Source organism: Gavialis gangeticus, unplaced genomic scaffold (assembly GCF_001723915.1).
Source record: "Gavialis gangeticus isolate Ggan-Ray unplaced genomic scaffold, GavGan_comp1, whole genome shotgun sequence".
Classification (NCBI taxonomy): Eukaryota; Metazoa; Chordata; order Crocodylia; family Gavialidae; genus Gavialis; species Gavialis gangeticus.
Window position 1 is genome coordinate 24,001,530 of NW_017729022.1, and position 24,604 is coordinate 24,026,133.

At 40.2% G+C, this 24,604-nt stretch overlaps 2 protein-coding genes across 10 annotated transcripts in view; one reads left to right on the forward strand and one right to left on the reverse strand.

Moving 5' to 3' along the window:
* Window positions 1-12,483, forward strand: part of HELB (DNA helicase B) — a 28,430-nt gene extending 15,947 nt beyond the window's left edge. The window contains exons 6-13 of the mRNA XM_019514689.1: window positions 596-737; window positions 2,981-3,111; window positions 5,161-5,245; window positions 6,824-6,883; window positions 7,398-7,656; window positions 9,006-9,140; window positions 10,034-10,543; window positions 11,029-12,483. Of these exons, the coding sequence (XP_019370234.1) occupies window positions 596-737; window positions 2,981-3,111; window positions 5,161-5,245; window positions 6,824-6,883; window positions 7,398-7,656; window positions 9,006-9,140; window positions 10,034-10,543; window positions 11,029-11,118 (1,412 nt within the window). The 3' untranslated portion in view covers window positions 11,119-12,483. The remainder of the gene's footprint in view (window positions 1-595; window positions 738-2,980; window positions 3,112-5,160; window positions 5,246-6,823; window positions 6,884-7,397; window positions 7,657-9,005; window positions 9,141-10,033; window positions 10,544-11,028) is intronic.
* Window positions 12,484-13,132: 649 nt separating this feature from the next.
* Window positions 13,133-24,604, reverse strand: part of GRIP1 (glutamate receptor interacting protein 1) — a 493,469-nt gene continuing 481,997 nt past the window's right edge. For all 9 annotated transcript variants that reach the window (XM_019514681.1, XM_019514682.1, XM_019514680.1 and 6 more), the window contains 2 exons: window positions 14,324-14,470; window positions 13,133-14,140 (listed from right to left, as the gene is read on the reverse strand). In XM_019514681.1, coding sequence (XP_019370226.1) covers window positions 13,907-14,140; window positions 14,324-14,470 — 381 coding nt within the window. In that variant the 3' untranslated portion in view covers window positions 13,133-13,906. The remainder of the gene's footprint in view (window positions 14,141-14,323; window positions 14,471-24,604) is intronic.

The window sequence follows — 24,604 nt, forward strand, 5'->3', positions numbered from 1 at the left end:
GTGCCCACGTCCCCCCCGTACTCTAAGAATGTGTTAGTAATGACATTAAATAACAACTAATGATTCTCTTCTAGGGTGCCCACACAAACATGCTTCACAAGATGAAATCCAGAGATTTTGAATAGGAATTCACAGTATTTAAAACCTTCTGACCTGTTGTGGTCTTTCCAAATTTTTTGCAACAGAAGAATTGCTTTATTATTTCAATAAAAAAAATGAGTGGAAATCTAAGAACTGGCATTTTCTGAGAGGTGCCTTGAGACTCATGACTGTGCCTTTAAGTTTAAAAGGCTAATGACCACTGAACTAATAATAATGGATTTTAGGACTGGAAAGTAAGACCCAAACACACTGAAAATAGCAACACCTTAGAAGAATTAAGACCGTACTACAATCTGATTTTTAAAAAACTCCATCTTCAGTGTTTCAGAAAAAAGCAGTTCCACAAAACGTGTATGGAGTGTGTAAGTGGTAACTGTGTCATGGCAAAGGGAGTGGAGTGTTTATTTCTTGCACTGCCATGATTTAGGAATGTTTTTATAGCTACTCTTTCTGGTGTTTAGTACTCATCATGATTCTAATACCTTTCATTTAGGTGATGTTAGGCAGTTACCAAGCATTGATCCAGGTAACGTGCTGGCTGACATGTTTGAGGCTCTGAAGTTAAGAGGTGGGTCAGTGGAACTGAGAACTAATCATAGAGCTGAATCTCAGCTAATTGTGGACAATGCCACAAGGTAGGCTTTTATTTTTGGTGTACATTACTAAAATTTTTATACTAGTTTGGTCCATTAGCTTGCAGGTGACAATGGTGTTGAGGTATAACTAGAGTAAGCGGCTCACTCTTTCTGTTTACAGAATCTTATATTCAAAATACAATTCTTTGATAAAAATCTCAGCCTGAAATTTCACATGAAATTTGCAGTTTAAACAAAAACACTGAGAACAGTTGTTGGAGTACTGTTGAATAATACAGGTTATATGTTAAATAAAACTGTAAACCTGCCAATATCCATCGCTTATATGACCACAAGAAAAAGTTTTGTTTATATTTAAGATTTGGGGCCAGATACTACTGAAAATCTAGGTTCCTATACAATCCATAGGGAGGCTTAGGCAGAGCTGAAGAGCAATTCAGTTTGAATAAGTTTAGGCACCCAGGGTTCTCTGTGGGGAAAGGGAGGCGATTCTGAAAGCGTGACGGTGAGTAGAGGCAGCCATTAGGAAGTGCTGAGCACAGGCCTGCTGCTGAGCCCCTCTAAAGAGCTCAGGCACCTACATCCGACTGCACATTAGGTGCCTCCATTCACTTCATTTCACAAATAAGAATGCTTGTTTATGTCACATTTATTATATAATGTTTAATTTTCGTAACTTCAGTTGTTTCTGGAATACGAATTTAATTTTAAAAGCATGGTTTAATTTATTTATAAGCTTCTGAGGAGAGAGATGTTCTAGTGTAGTAGTTGGATACTTAGCCAGGAGGTGGGAGACGTGTGTCTGAGTCCCTTTCAGGTGAGACAGGTTGAAAACCACATTTACCACTTCCCAACAGAATGCCCTGATCATCAGAAACTCGGCTTTGGGGTGTACTTGCCACCCCTCTTTTGAACCTGCATAGCCAAGAATGTGAAAGTCATGGGGTCAGAAGGAAGCAACAGAAAGCCTGATTCCAGAGGCTGCTGGGCTAGGACTTTTCTTTGGGGTGGGGGTTGACCTGGGTTCTGGTCCCTGATCCAAGGGATATTTCTGTTTAACCAGTGGTAGCCTAATCTAAAATTATGGAGAGAGGGGCTGCTCAGTTTAAGTCTCCCAGTTCTCCCAGGAGAGCGCTGTCATAGCTTGGCTGCAATCAGCTTCCTCCTTCTTGTTCTGCTTGCATTCTTGTCTTCCTGGAGTGCACCTTGAATGGGAGAAATGGAAGTGCTTTACAGTTTCATGGTTAAGGCATTTTCCTGGAACATTCAAGCTCTCCAACTGAAGAGGCCCTAGAATCCAGATGTCCTGCTTTTTGGGTACTGGCCCTAAACTCTAGGCTACAGGGGAAATGTAGCGTTGTTCATTTTGAGCTGAATTCAATGTAGCAGGGTAAAATAAATAAATTACTAGTGCTCATCTGTGGCCTTCACTTGTATATAGCAAGTGTCTTTCAGTTTTACAGAAAATGGGGAGGTACTCAGTTCTTCAAGTCTGGGGTGACTAACTCATGACGCAAGTGAAATGGACAGCTGCTGTATGTGTTGTGAGTCCTGGGTGCTCAGTGAAGGGAAGCACTGGAATGGAAACTGGAGTGGGGCAGGACCCTGCTTTGAGAGGAGAGTCACTGATAAGAGCCAGGTTAACCCTTTCCCGCAGCCACCAAATCCAGGGATTTGCATCCTTGCTCATCATGTACTGTGATGGTTGCAGGGAAGTGTTAACCTGGCTCTTGGTAGTGACCCCCCCCCCACCCCTGCCTCTGCTCTGTTCCCTGCAGCAGCTGGAGGCTTGAGCCCCTCCCCACCACACACACTTGGTGTCCCAGGGCACAAACTCTATCAGATGTGCCTCTGGGGGATGGGGTTCAGAGAGGCACTTGGGAAGGGGGCAGCATTTAACTTGTGGCACACCTGCCGGAAAGGCTGGCCGCCACTGGTTTAATAAACTTAAATGTGGTCTTGTTGGTACTATAGAACTTCTGCTGCTTATGGCTGTGGTGGTACAGCCATGTTGAGAGAGCCCTCTAGTGTAGACTCATTGTAGGCTGACACTTTTTTTTTGCAATATGACTATATACCACCTTCCTTAAAGGCATGCATTACCTGAATGAAAGCCCGCACTTGCAAGCAATGCATTGGCTAGTAGGAGTGGTCCCATATCTCTGGTCAGCATAGCTCTCCTGGTACAACTTTGTAGTGCAGACCTGGCCTATGAATCAAAAGGTGCAGGTGCACAGCTGGAGTGTTTTAATAGGAAACTGTTTTTTCTTTTTGTGGTTTAGAATCTCACAGCGGAAATTCCCAGTATTTGATGCAAGAATCACAATCACTGGTTGGAATGAGAATGTGACGATGCCAAGCCCTGAGAAGAAATTTATTTTTGTTGTTTTGCCTTCCGAAGGAGATTCTGATTGTATGTTTGTATACCGAGTTTATGATCCGTCTTGTAATACTGCAAGAATTCTCCTCTTCCAGTTTTGCTAAAAGTAACAATTTGAAGATGAAACCAGTTTAATATACCGTAGAGCAGAAACAATTTCAGTACATTTGAATTGTTCCATTTAAAAAAATACAAAAATTTAATTAAATTATTAGCTCTTTTTGCATAAAATGAATTTACCCGATAAGAGTGAATTGTTTGCAGTAATTAACAAAACAAAACAAAACCTGTTAATATTATCAACTTACTCTGAAAAGTAGCATGGCATCAGATACTTGAGTCATGAGAATGATACAAGAGCACAAGCACTTGAGTTGCAAGTAGTCCTAAAACAGCTTTCTTGGACTGTGGGCAGGGTCCTCCGCATTAGAATTGGCTTTCTTTCTGTTGGTTAGATCAGGGGTTTCAAAGAAATGGCCTATGGGATGGATCTGACTCATGGAAGTGGGTCATTCAGCCTGAAAGACTTTTCATGAGCCAGACAACCCACCCCCAGATCCAGCCTGCAGCTTCTAGCCATGGCTGCCAGAGCTGCTGAGTTGATGCAGCCAGCCAGGTGTTAACCCTTGTGTGTTGACCACGCTGTGGCAGCTGCAGCAAGAAGCCCTCTGGACCAGATTTGACCTGCCAACTCCTTTGGCACTCCCAGGTTAGATACAGGACACTAATAAAGGGAATATTTATAAGATAATGGGCATTTATTTATTCATCTATTTATTGAAAGAGAGTCCATTGTCTTGTTTGGCATTAAAATGTTGATTAGGTAGGAAATAGAAGGCTACTAGGCATATTTTCTATTTTAGATACCACAAAAAACAAAATATGGGGAAGTGATCCTTGTAGTAGTTGTATACTTCTCATCAAGTAATTTATTCAGCAGTCAGTGTTTAACTTTTATATACCGTGTTTACTTAATTCTGAGATGAGGTTTTTTTCTCTGTGTAATGTGAGGGGGGAGGGGGGAATCCCTTGTCTTAAAATTGAGTATAAAGGTGGTGTGGGGGCAGGTGGCTGCTGTGGCTTGGACATCAGCTCCCACCTAGGGTCAGGGCTGTAGCCGCAGCTGCTGCCTGCCCCCAGCACCCTGCCATCTTCCCCACCCCCATCCTGAATGCAGCCTCTGGTTCCCCCTTACCCTTTCTCTGTGCTGGTAGGCCCCATCCATGCTGTAGTCTGGGGCACTGGGCATGGCCCCAGCCCAACTTCATAGCAGTGGTGCAACTTTCACAGCTGCTGTAGGGGGCTGGGCTTGGGCTGTGTTTCATGCTAGAACAGGGATGGAGCCTCCAGCATGGAGCAAGAGTAAGCAGGGTAAAGGAAGGAAGCAAGGAGCAGAGGCATGAGAAGAGGGCATGAGGGGGAGCAGAAGTGGAGAGAGAAGTGGGAGCGGACTGGTGGCAGGGAGAAGGCACAAGCAGAGGTCTAGCTGTTTGACCTCTCCACACCACCTTCTCTCACACTGCCTGCCTGCCCCACCCCCAGCATTGGGAGGAGGGATGACTAAAAGATGACCCTCCAATAATTAGATTCTATACATGGAGAATTATAACAAATATATACATTTTCCATGTATAAAACCTAATTATTGTGGTGTTCGTCTTAAATTCAGTGTTTTCTTAGATTCCAGTCAATGTGGTAGATTCTGATACAAAGTTTTAATTTCCTAGTTCTAGAGCTTTCCTTAGAAAAAAACCCCAACAAATCAGTATTTCTACAAACTGTCCTGTCAAAGAATATCTTCAAAGCATGTTTTTTTAATTGTGTGAAACATACTGAATTATAGCTGTTTATCAGATACGAGTATGAGTTTCTTCTCTGTTTCTCAATACCCCATTTCCCCAGAGTTGAGCTATTAGAAAGCTGCACAGTGCTCATAACTTTTTTCTGGTAACCAAGAGTTGGCACTCTTGGGCTTATTAAAGCAAATAATAAGCAAATACTGGTTTCATACTGAATTGTAATTTCTACCTCTCAGATTTCAGTCTGCATTTTTATACTTTATCTTCTCTTTCTTATAATCAGGCTTGCAATATGCCATAAAGACTTTACTTGAAAAAGGACCAGGATTGCAAGATCCCAAACAATCACAGTTCATTGCTTTCAGAAGGTAAAAGAGCATGTATACAGATACTGAAAAACTCCTGCTTGTGAGCATGTTCTAAAAATGTCTAAATACAGCAAGTTAGAGATGGGTGTTATAGGCAAAAGCACTAGGGAAATATAGGCCACTTGTCTTTTATTTCCCTCTACCTTGTCTTCTGGCATTGAATGATTCTTTTATGTAGACTTCCAATAACTTGGGTTTTCCATAAGCTTAATGTTACCTCTCATCTGTGGAGCACCTTTGCACAGTACATTCTTGCCTGAAGCCGTCTACATAGCTGATGGATATACTGTTCACACTTGTACTGGGGACCAGTATCTTTCCTGTCCATGGTGGTTCAGTATAAAAAAATTTCACATGCCAGTGATGGTCCCCTAGCGAAGTCAAGCAGATGGTCTTTCCTGAATATTCCTCAGACTGGGGTCACCCAGTTTGGGGAAGACATGGGGTGAAGAGGAGGAGACGAGGTGGTTACAGAATGGAATACCTGCATGCTCCCTCTCTTAAAGATTTGTAGTGTTGCAGATTTCCCAGAAATTCTGAGCAGTTTGCAGTGCTAGAATTGAATGCCTGTCCACACCCAAGTACTAATGTATGAGCAATAGTGGGAGGTGGGGGGGCCACTCAGTACATGGACTTAGTACATGGTGCACTCAGGCCAGGCCAGGTCGGGCAGTTGGAGCCTGGCAGCTTCTCCAGGGGCGTGGGTGGGGAGCTCCTGCTGCTGCGTGCACCATGGGAGAACTGAGGGAGGGGGAGCACATTTCTTCCCCTCCCCCCCGGCTTCCCCGCACCATGCCTCTGGATGAGCTGCTGTGCTCTGATTGCCCCATGACCTGTCCCAGGCAGGGCCCCATTCACCGTGAATGGGGCCCGGTCAGGCTGGGTTGTGGGACAGTTCCCACAATGCAATAGGGAGCAGGCAGGGCAGGGGCAGGAATGAATGATTTGCCCCTGCCCCTACCGCACTGTCTCCTGTACTGTGGAGGTGTCTACCCCCTGCCCCCTCCCAGCTTAGCTGCCTGCTGAGCCAGCTGTGATCCTGGCTGTGCAGGGTATCTGAGTGCGTGCCCCTCCCCCCTGCTGAAGCAGCCTGTGGCTGGGCTGCCCTCCAGCCATACCTGCTGGCCCCCTGCATTTGCATTTGGGGGGGCTGAGCCTGGTTAGCACCCCCCCCTTCTGCCACCTATGTGTATGATTATAATTTTTCTTCGGTTCCTCTTCCTTCTTGGAAGCAAACCCAGATAACCTATATAAATTCTGCAGACTTGTTTTTGCCTTGTAGTTTTATTTTTGGAATTAAATATATTTTTTTGCACCAACATCTTCTAAATTGGCTTGTAATTAATGAACTTTTCTTTAGCTATCAGTTACAAGATTAGCATTGTTAATACTAAAGTGGGCATTGGACCACTGTCTGTCCTGTCGTGCTTAGAGAAGTCAACAACTCTGCCTTAATGTTGATGTATTTTTCTAGCATTTTGAAAAGACTTTATATGTAACTGCCTGCAATTTTTCTTACACCCTCCATCTATTGTTGTGTAAGGAAATAAGGCTCTACTTCTTGTTTTATATGTTTAGGCGAGATTGTGATCTAATAAATGAACTCTGTTGTCGACATTATTCAGATCATGTAACCAGGTAAGACAGAGTTTTGAGAATCAAGGCATGTTGTGTGAGTACATTTCTTTTTCTTCTCTTTTATCCACCTCAGTTTCTCTCTCAAAACTGTTCGAGAGGACAAAATTGTAAATTCGCTAAAAATAAAAAATCTGCTTTAGATGTATTACCTTGTTTGTTTGATGCTAGAGTGCAAATAAGTTACAAACTAAACCAACTTACTTGTGATTCTTTTTACAGATTTTTAAACATACAAAATAGGGCACATGCTATTCGTTTTTTCTTACTGTACTGGAATTTAGTTTTTAGTGACTGTCACACTTAGTCATAGCATGTTTTGTAAAAGCCCTTTAAGGGTACCTAGGTACCTTTTAGAAATAAAGATTTCCCTTTGCTGTTTCCTAATTTAAAATATACAAATGGCTTTAGCTTTTATAAACATTTTATATGGTATGGGGTGCCAGCCTCATTCTGTACTGATGGCTTAGTACTTTATGCTGTTACTCTTTAATTTCAATTTCTATTTCTGATACAGAAACCATAAAAAGAAACTGGTTTTTCAATGTAATGACAAAATTTGTTGCACAAGGAATACCTATCTTACAAACCTTCATCCAAGAAATACCAAAACCTGCACAAGAAATAGTGATTCGGAGAATCCTAAGCAATGTGACTGCATGGCATGCTCAATAACGAAAGTCTCTCGCAATGAGCAAAGACCACGTTTTAATCTCGGAGATGGTGATAAGGATGGCAAACGACTATGCAATGGAGATGTTTTTTTCATAACAGATGTATGTATGCTTTTACCACAAGAAGCTGGATGGAGTTCTCGCTAACAGTGCAGACAGAAGTGACAATTTATGCCTGATCTGGCCACAAAAAGCAGTTTTATAGCTGTGACCAAATACAAGCGCGTGGCAGCAAATGGTTTAAAAAATCGCCAGTGAGATGGCCAGTGAAAATCTGACCCCTCATTGCATGAGATATCAGATAAAGATGTTACAAAATGTTTTGTCTTTGTAACGTGTTTGTGGAGCTCCCAGCCTGTCACTGTTTTCAGAATGGAAGGGGGGAAAAGAGAGCAGAGGGAGTTCAGTCTGGGGACTTTTTACCCCCAGAGGGTGCAGTGGTTGTATTACAGCCCCCCTGAGGTGGGGGGGGGCTCTAATTCAACCACACCACCCTTCTGCACCAGCTGGGGAGCCCCAAGAATGAGCTCCTTCTGCTGCCTTCCCCCCACTCCCATTCTGAAAACAGTGCTTGACAGAGCGCCCTGGCCATGGGAACCTGGCTGCAGGCTCCCAGCCCCAGCTAGATTCCCCTGTCCCCTGCAAATCAGTGAACTTCTGTTTGAACTGAGTAATGTTGTAACTCAAGCTTTGCAAAAATCATTCTGAGTTGCAGCTTGGACCTGCACTACTGTTTGCACCCTAAATCACGAACAAAAATTAAAATGTAGTTTTCTCTCATATTAAATATTTGACCTCACCAAACTCAGGTGATGGGTAACCCTTTTGCCTCTCAAGAGAGACCTAGAATTGCAGTGGCAGGGTTTTTTGGCAAAATTTAAAGGGCAGCTTTGATAATACCTGCTTGTTGTTTTGTTTAGTGCTGCATATTCCTTTGTCTTGAACCTCAGACATTCACAGTAAAAAAAATTTAATTTCAAGAAATATGGTATTTATTTCTAGGACATAAACATTTGAAGGTTACATACCTGAGGGACAAGACAGTTTTCTAAAGATTGATGGAAGTGTTGAGAGAGGAGTTTTTAATGGGCAGTGGGACTTACTAAATTTAAGTAGTATGAAGCTGGCTTGTCTGGGAATCAAGTAGTTAAAAGGATCCTATCTTTTAGAACTGGGAACATCAGAGGGTATAACTTTCCACTGTTCAGATTTTTCTGCTTGACATAAAAAATATATTGGTATATCTCAGTTAAGTCCTACCCCCAAAAATGTTTTCTTGGTTCTATTATATTCTCTTATTCTTGACTAAATTGGATTGGTCAGCATGATGATATAGCTCTAAACATAAATATTAATCATTGTTCTAGTTGTGTTTGTGGGTGTATGGGTGTGGTGTGAGCATGCACATTGGATTCCTGGTTGTTAAGTCTCTTCACATGATGTTTCTGTAGGATGTGGAAATTAATGGATGCCGTCTGTTGACTATCAGCAGCACATATGGCTCTGAATTTACTTTATTGTATAAAGCACTGAGAAGAGCATGTCATATAAAACATGCATGGGCCAGAACTATTCACACATTTCAGGTAATAACAGTTACTACTTTTAGCAGAGTTCTGTCAACCAGTAAAATGATTGATCTTTGCATTGCTCTATAACTTAATGGGAAGGCTCAGAGTTTGGGAGCGCCATTCAAGCAAAAGACTCCTTGAAGATAAAATCAGGAACAGATTTGGGGGTTAGGGAAAAGCAGTGGCTTCCCTACAGCCCAATGTGGGGATTGTGAAGGAGATGTGTTCTTTTCTATGCTTGACTGGAATTGTAGAATAGTGACACATTGTTGGTAGGAGGGAAGAAGGCCGGAGCAAAGCACCCTGGGATGGTGGAGGACTATGCTGTGGCTTCTGTCAGAAGGGTAGTTGTACAGCTATTTTTTCTTCCAGGAGAAACTGTCCTGGGAGTGATTTAACCCTATTTGTACCCACATTTATTTTTCTCCTTGAGCAGCCATTTTTGCTCTGGGAGAAGAATCCTTAACATGCATACACTTGTGGTTTCTCCAGAGAGAGCAGAGGCTCTCCCAGGAGAAACCGAATGTCTTTATGTAGCCTATGTTGAAGCACTGGTGTAGTTTGTTTCTATAGCCTGGGCTTGTGATTGTTGCCTACAGGCTGCTGTTTGGAACACCAAAAACAAATCAAAGGGGTTACTCTTACTGTAGTCAATTTTAGCATCTTATTTAGGCAAAAACCACTCTTCATAGAATCTTGCCACTTTTGTTCATATTGGTATATGGCTCTGTAAGTAGCGCTTAAACCTGACACAGTAATCACACCCACATATGAAGATAATTTTATCACATATTTTTGAAGTTGAGACTTATGTGCTGCACTGTTACCTTTTTTTGCAAACTCTTTTCATTAACACCTTGAAATTCTCTTAACTTGTTAAAGAGCTCTTAAAATTATGTGCGTTGCAGGGTTCTGAGGAGAAAACAATTGTCTACGTAGTTGGGAATGCAGGCCGACAGCACTGGCAGCACGTATACACCGCTGTAACTCGAGGACGCTGCCGCGTCTATATTGTAGCTAAAGAGACTCAACTTAGGAAAGCAGTTACTAACAGGAATTTCCCCAGAAAAACTCGCTTAAAACAGCGTTTAAAAGAGGCATTTGCAGAAGCGAGCAGCTGTCCAGAGCAAACAGACTTTCTTCTACAGAGTCAATGTCGGAGTCAAGAATATGACACCCTACCTGGTGTGGTGTCAGTAACTCAGGATGTTCTTGGCATTTCTGTACCAGCTGAAGTTGACGTCACCAAACAGGAGAAGTGTACAGTTCTTGATGAAATGGAGACTAGTAATGGACAGAGGATATCTGCTGCACTGGGCAGCATAGGAAGAGAGACTGAGACACCTGTGAAATTAAACGGATATAAAAGGGAAAGGAGTTCTACATGGAATTCTGAGAGCCCTTTGAAAATGACTTTGGTAAGAAACTTTTGGAGGGAGGGCAGGATTTTTTTAATTACTCTGTTACAGCAGTGCAAATATTACTGATACCCATTACCTAATTTGTTAGCTTTTCTAATAATAGTCTGCTAAAATATTTCACTACTTCGAAAAGTGTTGAGGGATGATGCTTATAATTTAGGGGTACTGGAGGGGAAAAAAAAACCTGGTAATTGTTGTAATAGTAATTTATAAATGCTACGTAGAAGTTTTTTTGGCTTGCTTAAACTGAATTACCTGATGAGATTAATTTTTTCATAAAAGGTCAATTGTAATTATTTATTATCAAGATGTATAACAATTCTCACAGTTTTAATGAGCTGCTTTAATCTGTAGTTTGTACTTTAAATATTTTTTTTGTTTCAAGTCAGTTCAGAACAATAAATTCTTGGACAGTGGTCCCTTCTCTTGTACACATGTTTTATTACAGTTTAATCATAACTGTTCTTGTTTTTGTTTGTCAGATGACTACTGAAGACTCTCCACTTGGGACTGCCAAACTGAAGAATCTGAATTTGGGAAACTTCACTCCAAAAGCACTTTTTAAAAATTAACAAGCAAAGATATTCATTACTGTGCTACTTAACTATTTTGTACAATGAAAAATATGGTTTTGGAACAGAAACATTTTAAGTATTCATCTCAAAGCTTTTTAAATATTTTTCCAAGTTGTTGAAACACAGTTTATTTTAAAATTGACATTTTTTGGTCAACTCTATTTTAGCAGAAGTTAGAGAGAGATGTTAGTTTTCAAGAAAATGTTGATTATGTTGCCTTTTTATTTGGGAAGAACAGATAAGTTGCATGGACATCTTCAGATACAAAAGTTCCCTTCTTTACAAAATGGTACATTGTTGGTCCAGCCAGAACCTTAAATGTTACATAAAATATTGGTGCAACCCAGAGGTATCTTCTAGTTTATCTCTCGTAGTATTAGGGCTTGAGTAGAGGCGTCATTGCACATTCATACTGGCATCCTGCCCTTTTAAAAACCAAAGATTTATACACCATGTGGATTTTAATTTTCTATGTAAATTGATGGAAGTTTCAGTATGATAGTAATTAAGATGCTACCACCATACATAAAATATTCTGCTGGAACATGAATTTGAATCAAACCGTAATAGACTGTACTGTGAATTAGACTATAACCAAGTTGCAATGAGTGATTTTCAGGGGCTTTCTCTTTGCACTGCATAGGGCCCAGAAAGTAATATGTTAGATTCCAGTTTTCTGCTCCTTATGTAAGTAGTAATGCGCTTCACATGACTTTGTTTAGTTTTGGTAATGCACAGTAGGGCCAAATCCTGTAAGATACTGTGCACACAACACTCATTAGCAGTGTTGTATGTTAAGTCTTTGAAAAACAGTGAGGCTGGCAGTGATTTTCTTTCTTATACAGTTTGCATAATTATGTGGCTTACTGCACTGGAATTTACAGGATTGGGTAAATGTTCCAACCTGTCAACTGATATGTACTTAAACTGACATGACTTTCATTTGCATATTCCATAGATTATAAGAAATGTCAGTGCTTCTCTAAAAAGTTGATTTGTATCTTTCTTGTAAATGCACATTTGTGGTAAAAGATTTACAAAAGAAAAATCCTACTTAAAAATAACCGAAAAATGAGGATAGTGAAGTGTAGCATATCTGTAATGGTTTGCTAAGCCTACCTTTTTATCTGCTTTATAGTGCATAAGTTTTGTACATGTGAATACCATCTCAGTGTTAATAACATTGTCTTTAAATCACTGTTTATTCCATTTTATACAGCCTTTCCATACAAATATTTGCAACAGTTTGAGTTTCCAAAAACATACATAGACGATAAATATCATGCTATTAAAGTATTAAATTTGTACAAAAATACTTTACAGTTTAATACTCATTACAAATAAAAATACATATTTAAGTGATTCATGATCCTGTTTTTACATGATTTCAGTTTAAACTTTTTTAGTGACTGATATTTTTCTGGCAGTGCTGATATATAAATTGGACATGACGCTTGTGTATAGGGCAGGTGAGCTTGATCATTTTACTGATTAAGGAAAACAGCAGTAGGGATACTCTTCCTAAACAATTTAAATTGACCAGAACGAATCTTGTTGTGAGATGATTGCTTAGATATGAAGACTCTACAGTTAGTTAATGTACAAATCTGATATATTTTATATTCACTAAACAATAATTACCATAACAACTGGAATACTGGAACAAATCAAAACAGTTGCTGGTGAGCATAAAAAGCAACTGGCAGTATTTTATTGCTCTGAGGGGATGGGACAGGATTTATGATAAATTTGTAAAATGTATTTACAATTTAAATTTTCTAAAAACTTTAAGGATAATTACAAGAAGGCTGAAAACAGGGCCTATTTAAGTGAATTTAAACTAATGAGTACCCCTCAAGAAATTCTTATTGGTAAGAAAAAGTTCATATGCAACAATACAAGATAGATTTGTAATGATCATTCTCATTGATACAATTAATTGATATAGTAAAAAAACTTTTTTTTTCTTTTTGTTCCGTGATTAAATAATGCATTTAAGGTTTAGGTTTTTTTATTCAATAATCCTTCTGAATTTTTGACTACCTAAAAATCTCTCTTTTGAAAAGAATCATACAGGTTGCAAGACGTATCCTGTTTAGTACTTCATTGCATAGGAAATAACATATAACGCCTAATAAAGTTTTACCACAGTTTTTGGCAGGAAACTTCACCACCACATGCTGCAGCTTCTTCCGTGCATTTTCTAAAACCATTTGAATAGTGCTTACTCTGAAGACTGCACCTCTTCAGCAGAACACTATTCACAAACACTACATTCCTAGCCATTTAACAAGTGACCTTCTTGGTGCAGCATACCACCATCTTGTAAATCCCTCATCCAGAAACCAGCTGGTTTACAAATTAGTAGATTTGTATTTAAAAACAAAATCTGGACATCAAGGTAAAAAGAGATTTATCCAATCTTTTTCTTTCAAAAATGATGATGCTGTAAAGAAGGCAAAGAGCAAAAATAGTGTCTTTAAACACCTCCCAAATTTCTTAGTCAGGGAAAAATTAAGGCCATTAGCCATTTCTTTACTCAACATTGCCATGACTTATGGTAGTAGGCTTAGGTTGCAATGGCACTTCTCAGTAGTCATACCATCTGAAATAAAACTGCAACTCCATTGCTGAAGTAATATAGGCCTTGAAACAGATAGTTGGACCCCTTGCTCTTTTTAATGCCACATGGTATCTGTGCCTCAGTTATCACAGTAATCTTAAAAGGGAGTTAGCACCATATATGGTCTTTCATTACCAAGTGTCTGATTAAAATAACTTCTTGCTATAATGTGTTTGTAGGTTCTCGTGTCTCCACACTAGTGATATGTCCAGTTTGTTGAAGGAAGGCATTATTTTGGTCACTCCATTCAGCACCTGCTAAAGTCTGTTGGTCTGAAGTTCCCTTCTGAGCAGCCAGTGGGTTTCTACTAATAACCAGTTCCAGTTTATTGCCAGATTCTGCTATAAGGGGCACAACGAGACAGCAGTCAAAGTCTCTGGTACGAACATGATTTACCTGAAAGGTTAAAGTTTGAATTTTAGTCAAACTAAAGGTGGGAAACAAGGTCATTCCAAATACGTGACAATAAAATCTGCCAATATACTTTCATATATACATTTATGTATGTATACCCCCCATATAATATTATATACATTTAAAGTAATTAATAACTAAAATGTAAGATGCCAATAGTTTTACCTGCAAAAGTCTATCATATGGTTTCAAACCACCCAGATCCCCAGGACCAGCTGGCCGAATATTTTTAACATATACACCTTTCTCCAGTAAACCATCTGAGACACTGAATCCAAAGTCCTCTGCATCAGAGTCCTTAAACAAAGTTACCTGTAGAAATAGTTTAGAAAAATAAGAAAGCAAATGTTTTTCCACATTTGTGCACTGCTGCAAACAAAATGAGATTTTTGTTAATTCCAAATGAGTAATCATTTGCCTTTTACTTTATATTGCTAATTTCGTCCATAGCCTTTTCTTCAGTGTTTTTCAGTAATGGAATGTCCAGTTTACTTTACTAATCATTATGTTTTATCCCCGTCTTCTCGGTGTTTCTGAGACTTTTTTTCCCTGTAAGTCCCTTTATTGTCTTGTTTTCCAGCTGTTTTATTTCCATAGATTAGCTCTACCGGGCAGGTAGAAGCTGTTAGATTCCCAGATCCTTTAAGATGTGGTACTTGGACTTAGGCTAAATAAATGCATATTTTGACTTGTTTTGATAGTTTTAGGCTGTATCAGCATAATTAGCTTTGAGAAATCCAGTGGGACTAAATAATGTAACAGGCTACAGTATCACCTGAGCTTACATTTTCAAGCTTCAGGATTCCAAATAGGAAAATCCTGTGCTGCAGAGCTCAAAACTGTCCAAAGCTGACCTGTATAACCGTCCTGTGGGGAGCAGATTCATGACATTTATAGTTTGCAGGCCTTTTTTCAGTTCCAAAGTTGAGTCTGAGCACTATTATCAAGATTTGGGTTTTTAGGAATCCCCAGAGGAAAGCTGGATGTGAGGTAACACAAAATGAACTAACCTTTTAAACAAAATTGCATTAGGCTTTAATGCTTTATTGATTCTTCTGTAACTTTCACAGCAGTAACTACCACTGACCAAACTAGTAATAGCACTGGCAAGCTCCATCCACCCAGTGTCTTAGTTACATAAGGTCTAATGTCAGGAGAGTTAAAGGAGTATGTATCTACAGGAAAATACAACTGTGAGATTGCTTCAGAAAAATAATTATAGAAAAGCCTATGTTGCCCTTGAAATGGGGGATGAAGAAATACTGTCCAAAAGGAGAAAATAAAAGCTGGTACAATTAAATATTTTAGGGAGAAGGACATTCCCTGAGGAAACATCAGGGGTATTCTGAGGATGATCCTTTTTATCTTGCATTGTGTTTCTGATTGTTCTGGTCAAAAAGGATTCCAGAAGACTTTGAAAGGTTTTTCTTGTACAGGCAGGGTGTCATCTTTTCAAGCCATGTCCACCCTACAGATGCCTGGCAAAGAGACGTAGGTTAGAGGTGTGAAGAGACATGATCTCTCAATGACACAGTTGTGCCCAGACAGTATTTCAATCAAAACTGCACTTTCCCTGGTATATGATGTTTAATGCTGCTACAGGGCAGGCAAGGCTCAGGGAGACCTTTGATGATAACCCTATTTATGTATTGCTCCTGGTCCAGGTGTGGCTGCAGGCTAATCTAGTTGAAGCCGTGACACTTGGTCATATAAGCCAAGTTCCTGTGTAGCTACAAGTCAGCTGGCTTTGACCTAGCTGGCTAGCCTAGGTTCAAATGCATTAGCTTGCATCTTAGTGGGGTGTATTAACCTAAACCAGCCCAACTGAAATTTCATGATTGAAACACATCCTTATTTACCCATGAAGACAGAGACTTGAAGACAATCAATACTGTCCCTTACTGTACCGCAACCCCTCCTTTCTTTTCCTCCCTGTTCCCCTCCGTGGTGTTGCAGTGCAGTACACTATTAAAAGGCCAGTCCAAAATCCTATCAACATTTAAGATTAAAGTATTTCTCTTGTGCAGGGAAGCATACTCTTCTGTCCTTCATTCTTTGTAAGACCTCTGATGTTAAACTTTCTGGGAAATAGTATATTAGAAAACCCACAAATTATTTCTACCGTTGCTTACCACACCTCAAATTTAATGGATTTCAGGAGTTGGAAGAGCATTTCAGCTACTGTACACTTACCATGTGATTAAGAATAATGAACCTTAGAAAGATTGTTAGGTTATACTGACAGTTGATAGATGAGCAGGAGTCCAAGAAAACTCCAGAAATCTGTTATTGATGGAGACTTTAGTCTGTGATATGGCAGCATGTCTAAGATTGTTTTGATCTCAAGTATATTTTCAAGCTGCTAGGAGACAGCCATAAGGCTAACATTTTAACAAGGCTAGAAAATAAAAGGAGAAAATACATTTTGCTGACAGATTTGTGTGTACGGTTTCTGACAAAAAGAAAATAATTAGCAGTGGGCCACGGCACAGGTTCTCCTTAGTTGAGATCACTGTTTTCCATGCCAGTACAAAGGGGTTTCATGTGAACCGCCTGTTTTAAGAAGACTGGACACAAATGCAAGGTAAAAAAAAAAATATGCAGGGTCATAGAGCAGATGAGAATCAAAATGCCCTTTGATGTTTGTGAGCAGATGGCAAAGTATTTAAAAGAAGGTTTTCTCTCTCCTTCACCCACTATAGTGAAGTGGAACTAGATTCAATCTTAGAGGAACCGGGAGTGGTAACTTACTTCATTGCATGACAAGGTGGGAATTAGCAAAGATGATGCATACAATTCTACTCTATAGACCTGTGAGACTTGCACACTAGCAAAAACCAAAAGTCCAGTTGGTCTAATACCTTGTCTCTGACCAGCACCCGCTAGTTCAGGAGAAAGTGACAATTTTTGACACTTACGGGGAAAAAACTTGCCTAAAGGACAAGCTTTCTCCAAACTTCGCATGAAGGCTTCTGTTGCTTATATAATGCTTTAACTAGTATGACTGTAATTGTGACTGCTGACAATAGCCCAGTTTTTGGTTGTAGCTGTGTTGGTCTAAGGACATAGGCCAGCAAGGTTCTTTGGTTAGATGTGATATCTTTTATTAGACCAACTGAGTAGCTGGAAAAAAGTTCTCAGCAAACTTTCAGACCAGCAGAGACTCCCAATGCTTGACAAAGGGTGACTGCACCCGAAAGCCTGGTAAGAACTTTTTCCCAACTACTCAGTTGGTCTAATAAAAGATATCACATCTAACAAAAGAACCTTGCCTGAAAATAACCCATGATTTCCATTGCACTAATAGGACACGGTCTCTGTAAAGATGTGTATAGCCAAGGAACAGGAAGCCTTATCCTTCCCTGTAATAGAAAATGACTTGTTTTTTTGGTAAGTTTTGATCCAGGAGACCATTTTAAGGGCTGATTGATTGCTTGTGTCTAAATGTCAAGCAACAAAATAAGGTGCTTAAGACAAAGACGCCAGATAGGACAACTGAACCTAGGAGTGCCAGCAGAATCATACTGTAGGATAGTGGGAGGACCAGTTGAACTGGGGTTGAATACAGACCTGGCTTTTCCATGAGTTATTGTTTCAGTTGGTGTAGTTATAGGTTCCTCTTTCCCAGCTCAGCAGAACATTTCAAGCACATTTGTTAAACTCGGTAAAGGCAATGGGATTTCAGAATGCATTTTTTGCTACTCAGGGACTTAGGTTATAATTTTGAATTTTATAAATTCTTACCAAAAGGGATCATTAGATCATCATTAATCTGACCTGTACAACTCAGGCCAGAGGATTTTACCCAATTACACCTGTATTGAACCCAAAATAACTTGGCTAAATAAGTTTGGCTAAAGTATATTTCCAGGCTTCATCTGAAGACATAAAGAGATGGAGAATCCAGCAATTCCCTGGTGGTTTGTTTTAATGGCTATCACATTTAGCATTAAATGAGTATATCGTATTTCTGTCCTGAATATGTCTTAAATTTCCAGCCACTGATTCCTGATGCACAATTCTGTGCCCAGCATCTCCTACAAAGCAGATGCATGGGCAGTTCTAGAGACAGTTCAAGTCCACAGCATCACCTATGCCAGCCGTGCCCCTTTGCCAACTTTCCACCAGAAGTTCTACTCCTGTGGCAGTCATCAGTAGCAGTTGCTTTACTCCCAACCCTCTTCTTTTCCAGCTTTCCTTTTAGTTTGCTTTTTAGACAGCAGCAATTACATACTACTCTTTCTTCTTGCCTCTGCTCCCCTGGATCAAGTATTTGGCAGCATGATGGTTTCACCCAGTCAAATCTGTTGCAGCAGTACCTTCCCAGCCTTGTCTTCTGAACCCCACAGGCAGTGTGAGCGCAGCCTTTACAGGACCTTCAGGGGGTGAATTATGCTTACAGTCAGTCACAGTTACCCCATACTCCATGGGCTGAGATTTACAGCTGGACACTGAGAAGCTGCAATTCCAGCTCAGAAAAATCCAACCAGGAGCCTCTGAGTATTTTGAAGAGAATTGAAATGTTCACCATCTGGCCAGTTTCAGGTATGAGACCTGGCAACCAGAGGAAAAAAATAATGAAGAGGTCCCAAAGCAACAGCTTTCCTCACCACTGACATCTTAACTGATGTTAAGATATTCTCAGCCAAGGCATCCAGTTTAGCAGACATATGCGACATCTGGCTACACTTCTGGACTGCAGATACTGCTTCAAGTAAATCCACTGCTCATTGAAATTCCCTACTTCAACAAATATTGGGCAAGACAGTACTATACAGTGCATGCAGATGGCAGCAGTCTCTCTTTTCTCTACTCTCTGCCCAGAAAAGGTACCAGAAAAGTGTGCAAACCAGCAGAATAATACCGTCTGTCTGTCCTCACCATAGGAATGATATGGGCAACATGGCAGTGGTACATCATGGGAAAATTTACGGAACTGTGGATCGAGCAGCAAAACTTGGGGTAAAAATGTCTCCAGGAGATCACGGGGATAACAAAGCCTGTGCCTCTACCCTGATTGGAATCTAAGAAGAAAAATGTCCAACTTCCCAGAAAAAGAGTTTCTGTCAGCCACAGATAATCAGGTGAAAGTAGTAGGGAGTCTTTGGTTAAGGAGGTTTAACGCTCCCACCCCATCTCTTCTTCAAATCACCCATCTAGCACAATCCTTTGACACATGAGCTGGTGCTGAACAAGATTTTGCACCATCTAGCTAGTTCCCTCAGAAGGCTCCTAGGGACGATATTCCATGTTCTTTATTGTCTTGGTATATGCAGGGGTATACGGATCAGAGCTACCTTGGACCTCAGATGACTCAACAAATGGATGAAGGCCGATTCTCAGAACTCTCTTGCTTTGTATTTCAGTCTGGGCATGGGAAAAACTTGTTTATCCAGGAAACTGCTGCAGTTCACTTCTTTTGTTTCCCATTAAGGCGGTTTAACTGCAGGGTCTGCTATTGTAGATAACGATGGCACACTGGTATTTTTAATGGTGCAATTTCAGTCATCAGCCTTACAATATGTAAAATGAATATGAAAAGTTTGAAAAGTAAAAGATTTATTAGACTTCTAAAATTCCTTTGATAAACCAGCAACAAAAAATCTATGCTGGACCCTGAGGGAAGTGTTCTATATAAAATTAAACTTTCATAAATTTAAATAGAAACTTACAAGTACTGAGTCTACAGCTGCTTCTTTTTTTTTGGATTTGGATGTTAAGTTTAGAAGTGTAGTGCAAATCAAATGAGGCATTCAAATTTCTGGAGCATTCTATAATTTTAGAAGGATAATATTACCTCATTAAATGGGAATGAGAAAATTATATGAGGACTGTTGAAAAGTTTTGCTCTTGGGGCACCATTTTGCATGTGGAACTTTTTAATATGGCTCCTCTGATATTTTCTGTGTAGATCACATCAAGGAAGATATTAATTTTACTTGAATGATGATTTAACAATATGTCAGTTCAGTTATATGAACAGCTATTAATTACCATCTAAAGTTTTTTTAACAACTTGGTATAACAGAATTCAGATTTGAAAGCTTTGCTCTCTCACAGCCAAGAGGAGTTCATAGAAGAATTCACTAAACAATGCAATAAACTGATCTGAATTTTAATAAATTCCTTAAGAGACAACCTGCACAAATACAGGAATACAATGTTGCTGTGAGTAAGGATTGCTAATCAGGTTTTATTTCAAGAGATATCTTACTATTTGCAGATGTTTTGCACAGTCATAAGCTGAGCATAGATGTTGTTCCTGCGACTTTATTCAGAGCATAACACAGTGGTACCCTAACACAGCTGGCTTGTAGACGCTACCTCAATGCAACTGTTATATAATAATTCTTAACCCAATTTTTTCTTTTTTTATAAATTTGCGTAATGAAACCACATGTATTTGGCTAAGCAGTATAATACAAAAGTCATGACAACCTAGTGCAAAATCTGCAGCAGTAAAGTCATTCAGTTCTATTAATTTCCACCATGGAAGGGTCAACTATTTGGCCAGATAATCCACTCACAATGCTTTATTTTTAGCCTTACTCATTTGTGCTTTTACTCTGACCAGTTTTTATTCTTTCTCCTCTTGTATTGCAACTAGATCATTTACTTGCACAACTGTGTTTCTAGCAGGCTTTTCCTTCGGAGTATCACTGCATCTTTGTTCTTTACAATGGAAGGTGTTTTGACTACGCTGCCAACTAAATTAGCACCAGTACCATTACAAAATGGAAAACTCAATGAGACCTTGGGTTGCCTTCCCTCTTGTGGCCTGAAGTGAAAGTATGAGCTATTACCTAGAAGGCACATAGGTCCTGATTCAATAAGGCAGAGGTGTCAAAGATATGGCCTGTAGGCTGTATCTGGCCTGTGGAGCCCTACAATTTGGCATGTAGTGCTGCCTGCGGGTGTTGGACTGGCCCCATCCCACATGCTACATGCAAGATTGAAGCTGCTGTGTGTGCTGCCTGCAGCATACGGGCCTAGTCTGGGGTGTATGCCAAATGCAGCATGTGGGGCAACACCAGCCTTGTGCACTGGATCCAGCACATGAGGCTGGTTTGTAGGCTTGATCCTGCCTGTGGACTAGTCCTGTACCCCTCATCTGGCCCACAGGGCTGGATGAGATAGACACCCCTGCAATAAAACATAGCCCAGTAAGTCATCTGAAGGTGTAACACATACTGCTGCTGTGCTGAGACATACTGCACCTGCTCTGCACATTACCTCCTGAGCTGGAAGCAGCGCAACCATGTTAATGCAGTGCTATACATAGGCCAATACTATATTTACCTGAATCCAAGACAATGTCAAATTTAAGATTATATCTCCCATAATTAGAATCTATAAATGGAAAACTATGAACACCTGCATGCCTCCCACCCTGAAGCCCTTGTGTGCCTCCCAGGTAGCAGATGCCCCAAATCAGTCTTGAATCTAAGGCTTCCCCCCCATATGTAGACTGGGAGAAAAGAGCTGATCTTGGATTTGTAAATATAGTAACTGCTGCTTCTCAGCTCCCTCTTGGTAGAGCTTCTTGGTGCTCATGTAGCACTACACAGCACAGGTCAATGAGTTACTAAAGGTATAATCTGAGTAGTCCTACTGAAGTTAAGGGGAGTACTCCTGAACTTAGTATTGAGTGCACAATTAAATGCTTTGCTGCACTGCGGACTAGGTGGGTTGTTACTGATGTCTCTCAAAGGCTTCCTTGTCAAGCACAGTTTTCTATAACTGCTATGATTCCACAGGGGTCCTTTAATGTCACTGACTCAACTGTTTAAGGCTGGTCTGCGCAGACGCTAGAACATTTTCAGCAGCAGCATCTCAGCTATGGGATACTTACGGAAACACTTTTTTCTGCCACAGCTTGTTCAGCTCCAAATTAAAGACCAACCTATTTAGCTTTGTTAGTGATGATGGCATTCATTCAGGGTGAAGCCAAATTGAGGAGACTAAAGAAAAGAAATGGGAGAAAACAAAAAGAGGAGGGGGGTGGAAGTCGAAAAAAAGAAGCAGAGAGAGAAAAGTGTTTGCAAACTGGAGAAAGAGGAAGGCTGATGGGATGGCAGGTGACCAGAAAAACACAACTAATTTCTCCCAACTTTGTTCTTGTGTCTTCAAATTCACTATCTATTCTTTTTACAGCTCTCTTCATTTCATAATGCTCCTGATCCTCTGTTGCTGCTGCCATCTTTTCCTAACTTATTTTGCATTGCTAATTACCAGACCCACTTCAATTCCTTCTTCTTGAAAGAGATGAGCGATCTGAGAGAGACCGTAAGCTTCAGTTCCTGTGAGTTTATGCAAGCACAAACACAGTCTTACACAATACACTTAAAATGAAAACTCTTTTGTTTTCTATGTCGCCATTTGTCCACTGGGCACTTATTAGTTACAGTGACAGTAGAAGAGAAGCACAGCAGTTCTTGAACTCCCTTAAGATGTAAGTGACAGTATTATGAATATAACAAAGGTTTCATTGCACTGCTGAATAGCAACATAATAAAAATCATAAGTGGAAGTCATTCTATCTGTGGAGAATCATTAAAATACATTTTTCTACTTAAATTCATTATTCCTGCTCATATATAATGAATCTGACCACAGAGACTATAATTTTGTCAGCTAGCCCACTATCTTCTGCATCTGTTTGAGAAAAAATGGGATTTCATGTCTTACAAAACACATTTATTAATTGCAAGAGAGAAAATTGTTCTTTCTGGAATCTGAATCCTCCAACACAACCAACAGCTCAGAGACCACATGCAACATATCTCAAATTTTAAATTAATCAGTTGTATCTACAGTACATATGTTTTGATCCATTAGGAAATAAAGTCATGTTGGTTGTTTTTTTAACTTATTGGTCCCTCTTTATAAATGTGCAGGATGGCATATAACACTCAGGAAGGCTGCCTATAAAACAAGACATCCTTGAGGATTTAATTTACCTGATGTGTAAGCAAATCAACGGATAAAAGTGCTCCATTTTCTGTCATTCCCATCTGCCTTAAAATGTGCTACAGAAGCCTAATCTACAGACTGCTTTATCTTTGTCCTGAAGTCGGGTGTTTCTGAAATCAGGGTTCCCCTTTGAAAAAAACTCACTGATGTATTAGATAAAGAGACTAATCCACTTAATTAATTGTCTCCCTATTGGGCCTCAGCTCCATCACCTCCCTCATCACACCTTCAAATCTGTACAAGCTTTTCTGCACATATATAGGCTACATGTCACTCCAGCTTCCCTATGGGAAGACTTTCTAAAGCAGAATAAAGACCTCCACTCCATGGTTCCCTCACCTGCAGCCTGGAGCGTTTCAGTTTTTCCCTTTTGGGTTGTATCCACCACATGACACCATCCCTAGACAGGAAGCACAGGATACCTAATCTTTCAGATGGCACCCAGACTGTTGTGTATCAGCGCCCCCATGCTGAAAAATAGCAGTGGGGGCGCTTTCACTAAAGCTTGTCAAATGAGCTTTAGTTAAAAGTGCCCCCACTGCCATTTTTCAGTGCAGGGATGCTGATACATGAGATGTTGGAGTCTGCTGGAGTGTGGTAATTACCATGCTCCAGCAGATTCGATTACTTGAGTCTGCTCCAATGCAGTATAATTACAGCATGTCAGAGCAGCCTGAATGTACGTGTATAGGTGCCCTATATTACCCCTTGAAAGAGGGCTTTCATCACTGTCTCAGCATTAACGTCAAACTTCAGCTTGAGGAGGAGTATCTGGCAGCTTTGCCTTTGAACTCCCATCCCTGCCTTCTTCTGTTAGCATCCAACACTTTACAAATAGAGAAAAAAGCCCTTGGACCGAGAATTCCATTGAGATATAACCATCCCATCCCCTTTTCACACCTGGTCATAAACTGCCTGTCAAACACAGCAAGTGTTTTCTCCAAAATCATTGTTACTATGGAGCATTCACATCTAACTTCTGTATTCCAAGTGATATTTTATGCAAGAATCCAACAATTTGGGAAATTATGCCACAATCCAACTTTTGGTTTCTCTTTCTTCTCCAGGAGGACACTTTTAAAACCTGTGATTGTTTATATCACTGGGAGAGAGCTACTGCAGGAATAAAAAGTGAACCACAACAGTAAAAACAAAGCGAGAGAGATCAGCAGGTTCACAGCTAAGGAAAAATTAAAGCAACATGGCCTTTTGAGTCACATACTAAAGAAATATATTTCTTGGAAAGTAATCTTTTTTTCTTAACAGACACATTTTGCAGAGATGAATTATTACTGTTGCTAGTTCCAATTTACCAGCAGATCGTTCTTGTGAAAGAGCCATCCATAGGCACCAACTCTGTGGGTGCTCCGGGGCTCAAGCATCTACCCAAAAAAATTAGCAGGTGCTCAGCATTAATAAGCCAGGTGGGGCCAGCTGGGTTGAAGTAACAGGCTGTCTCTTCTGGGCATGTGC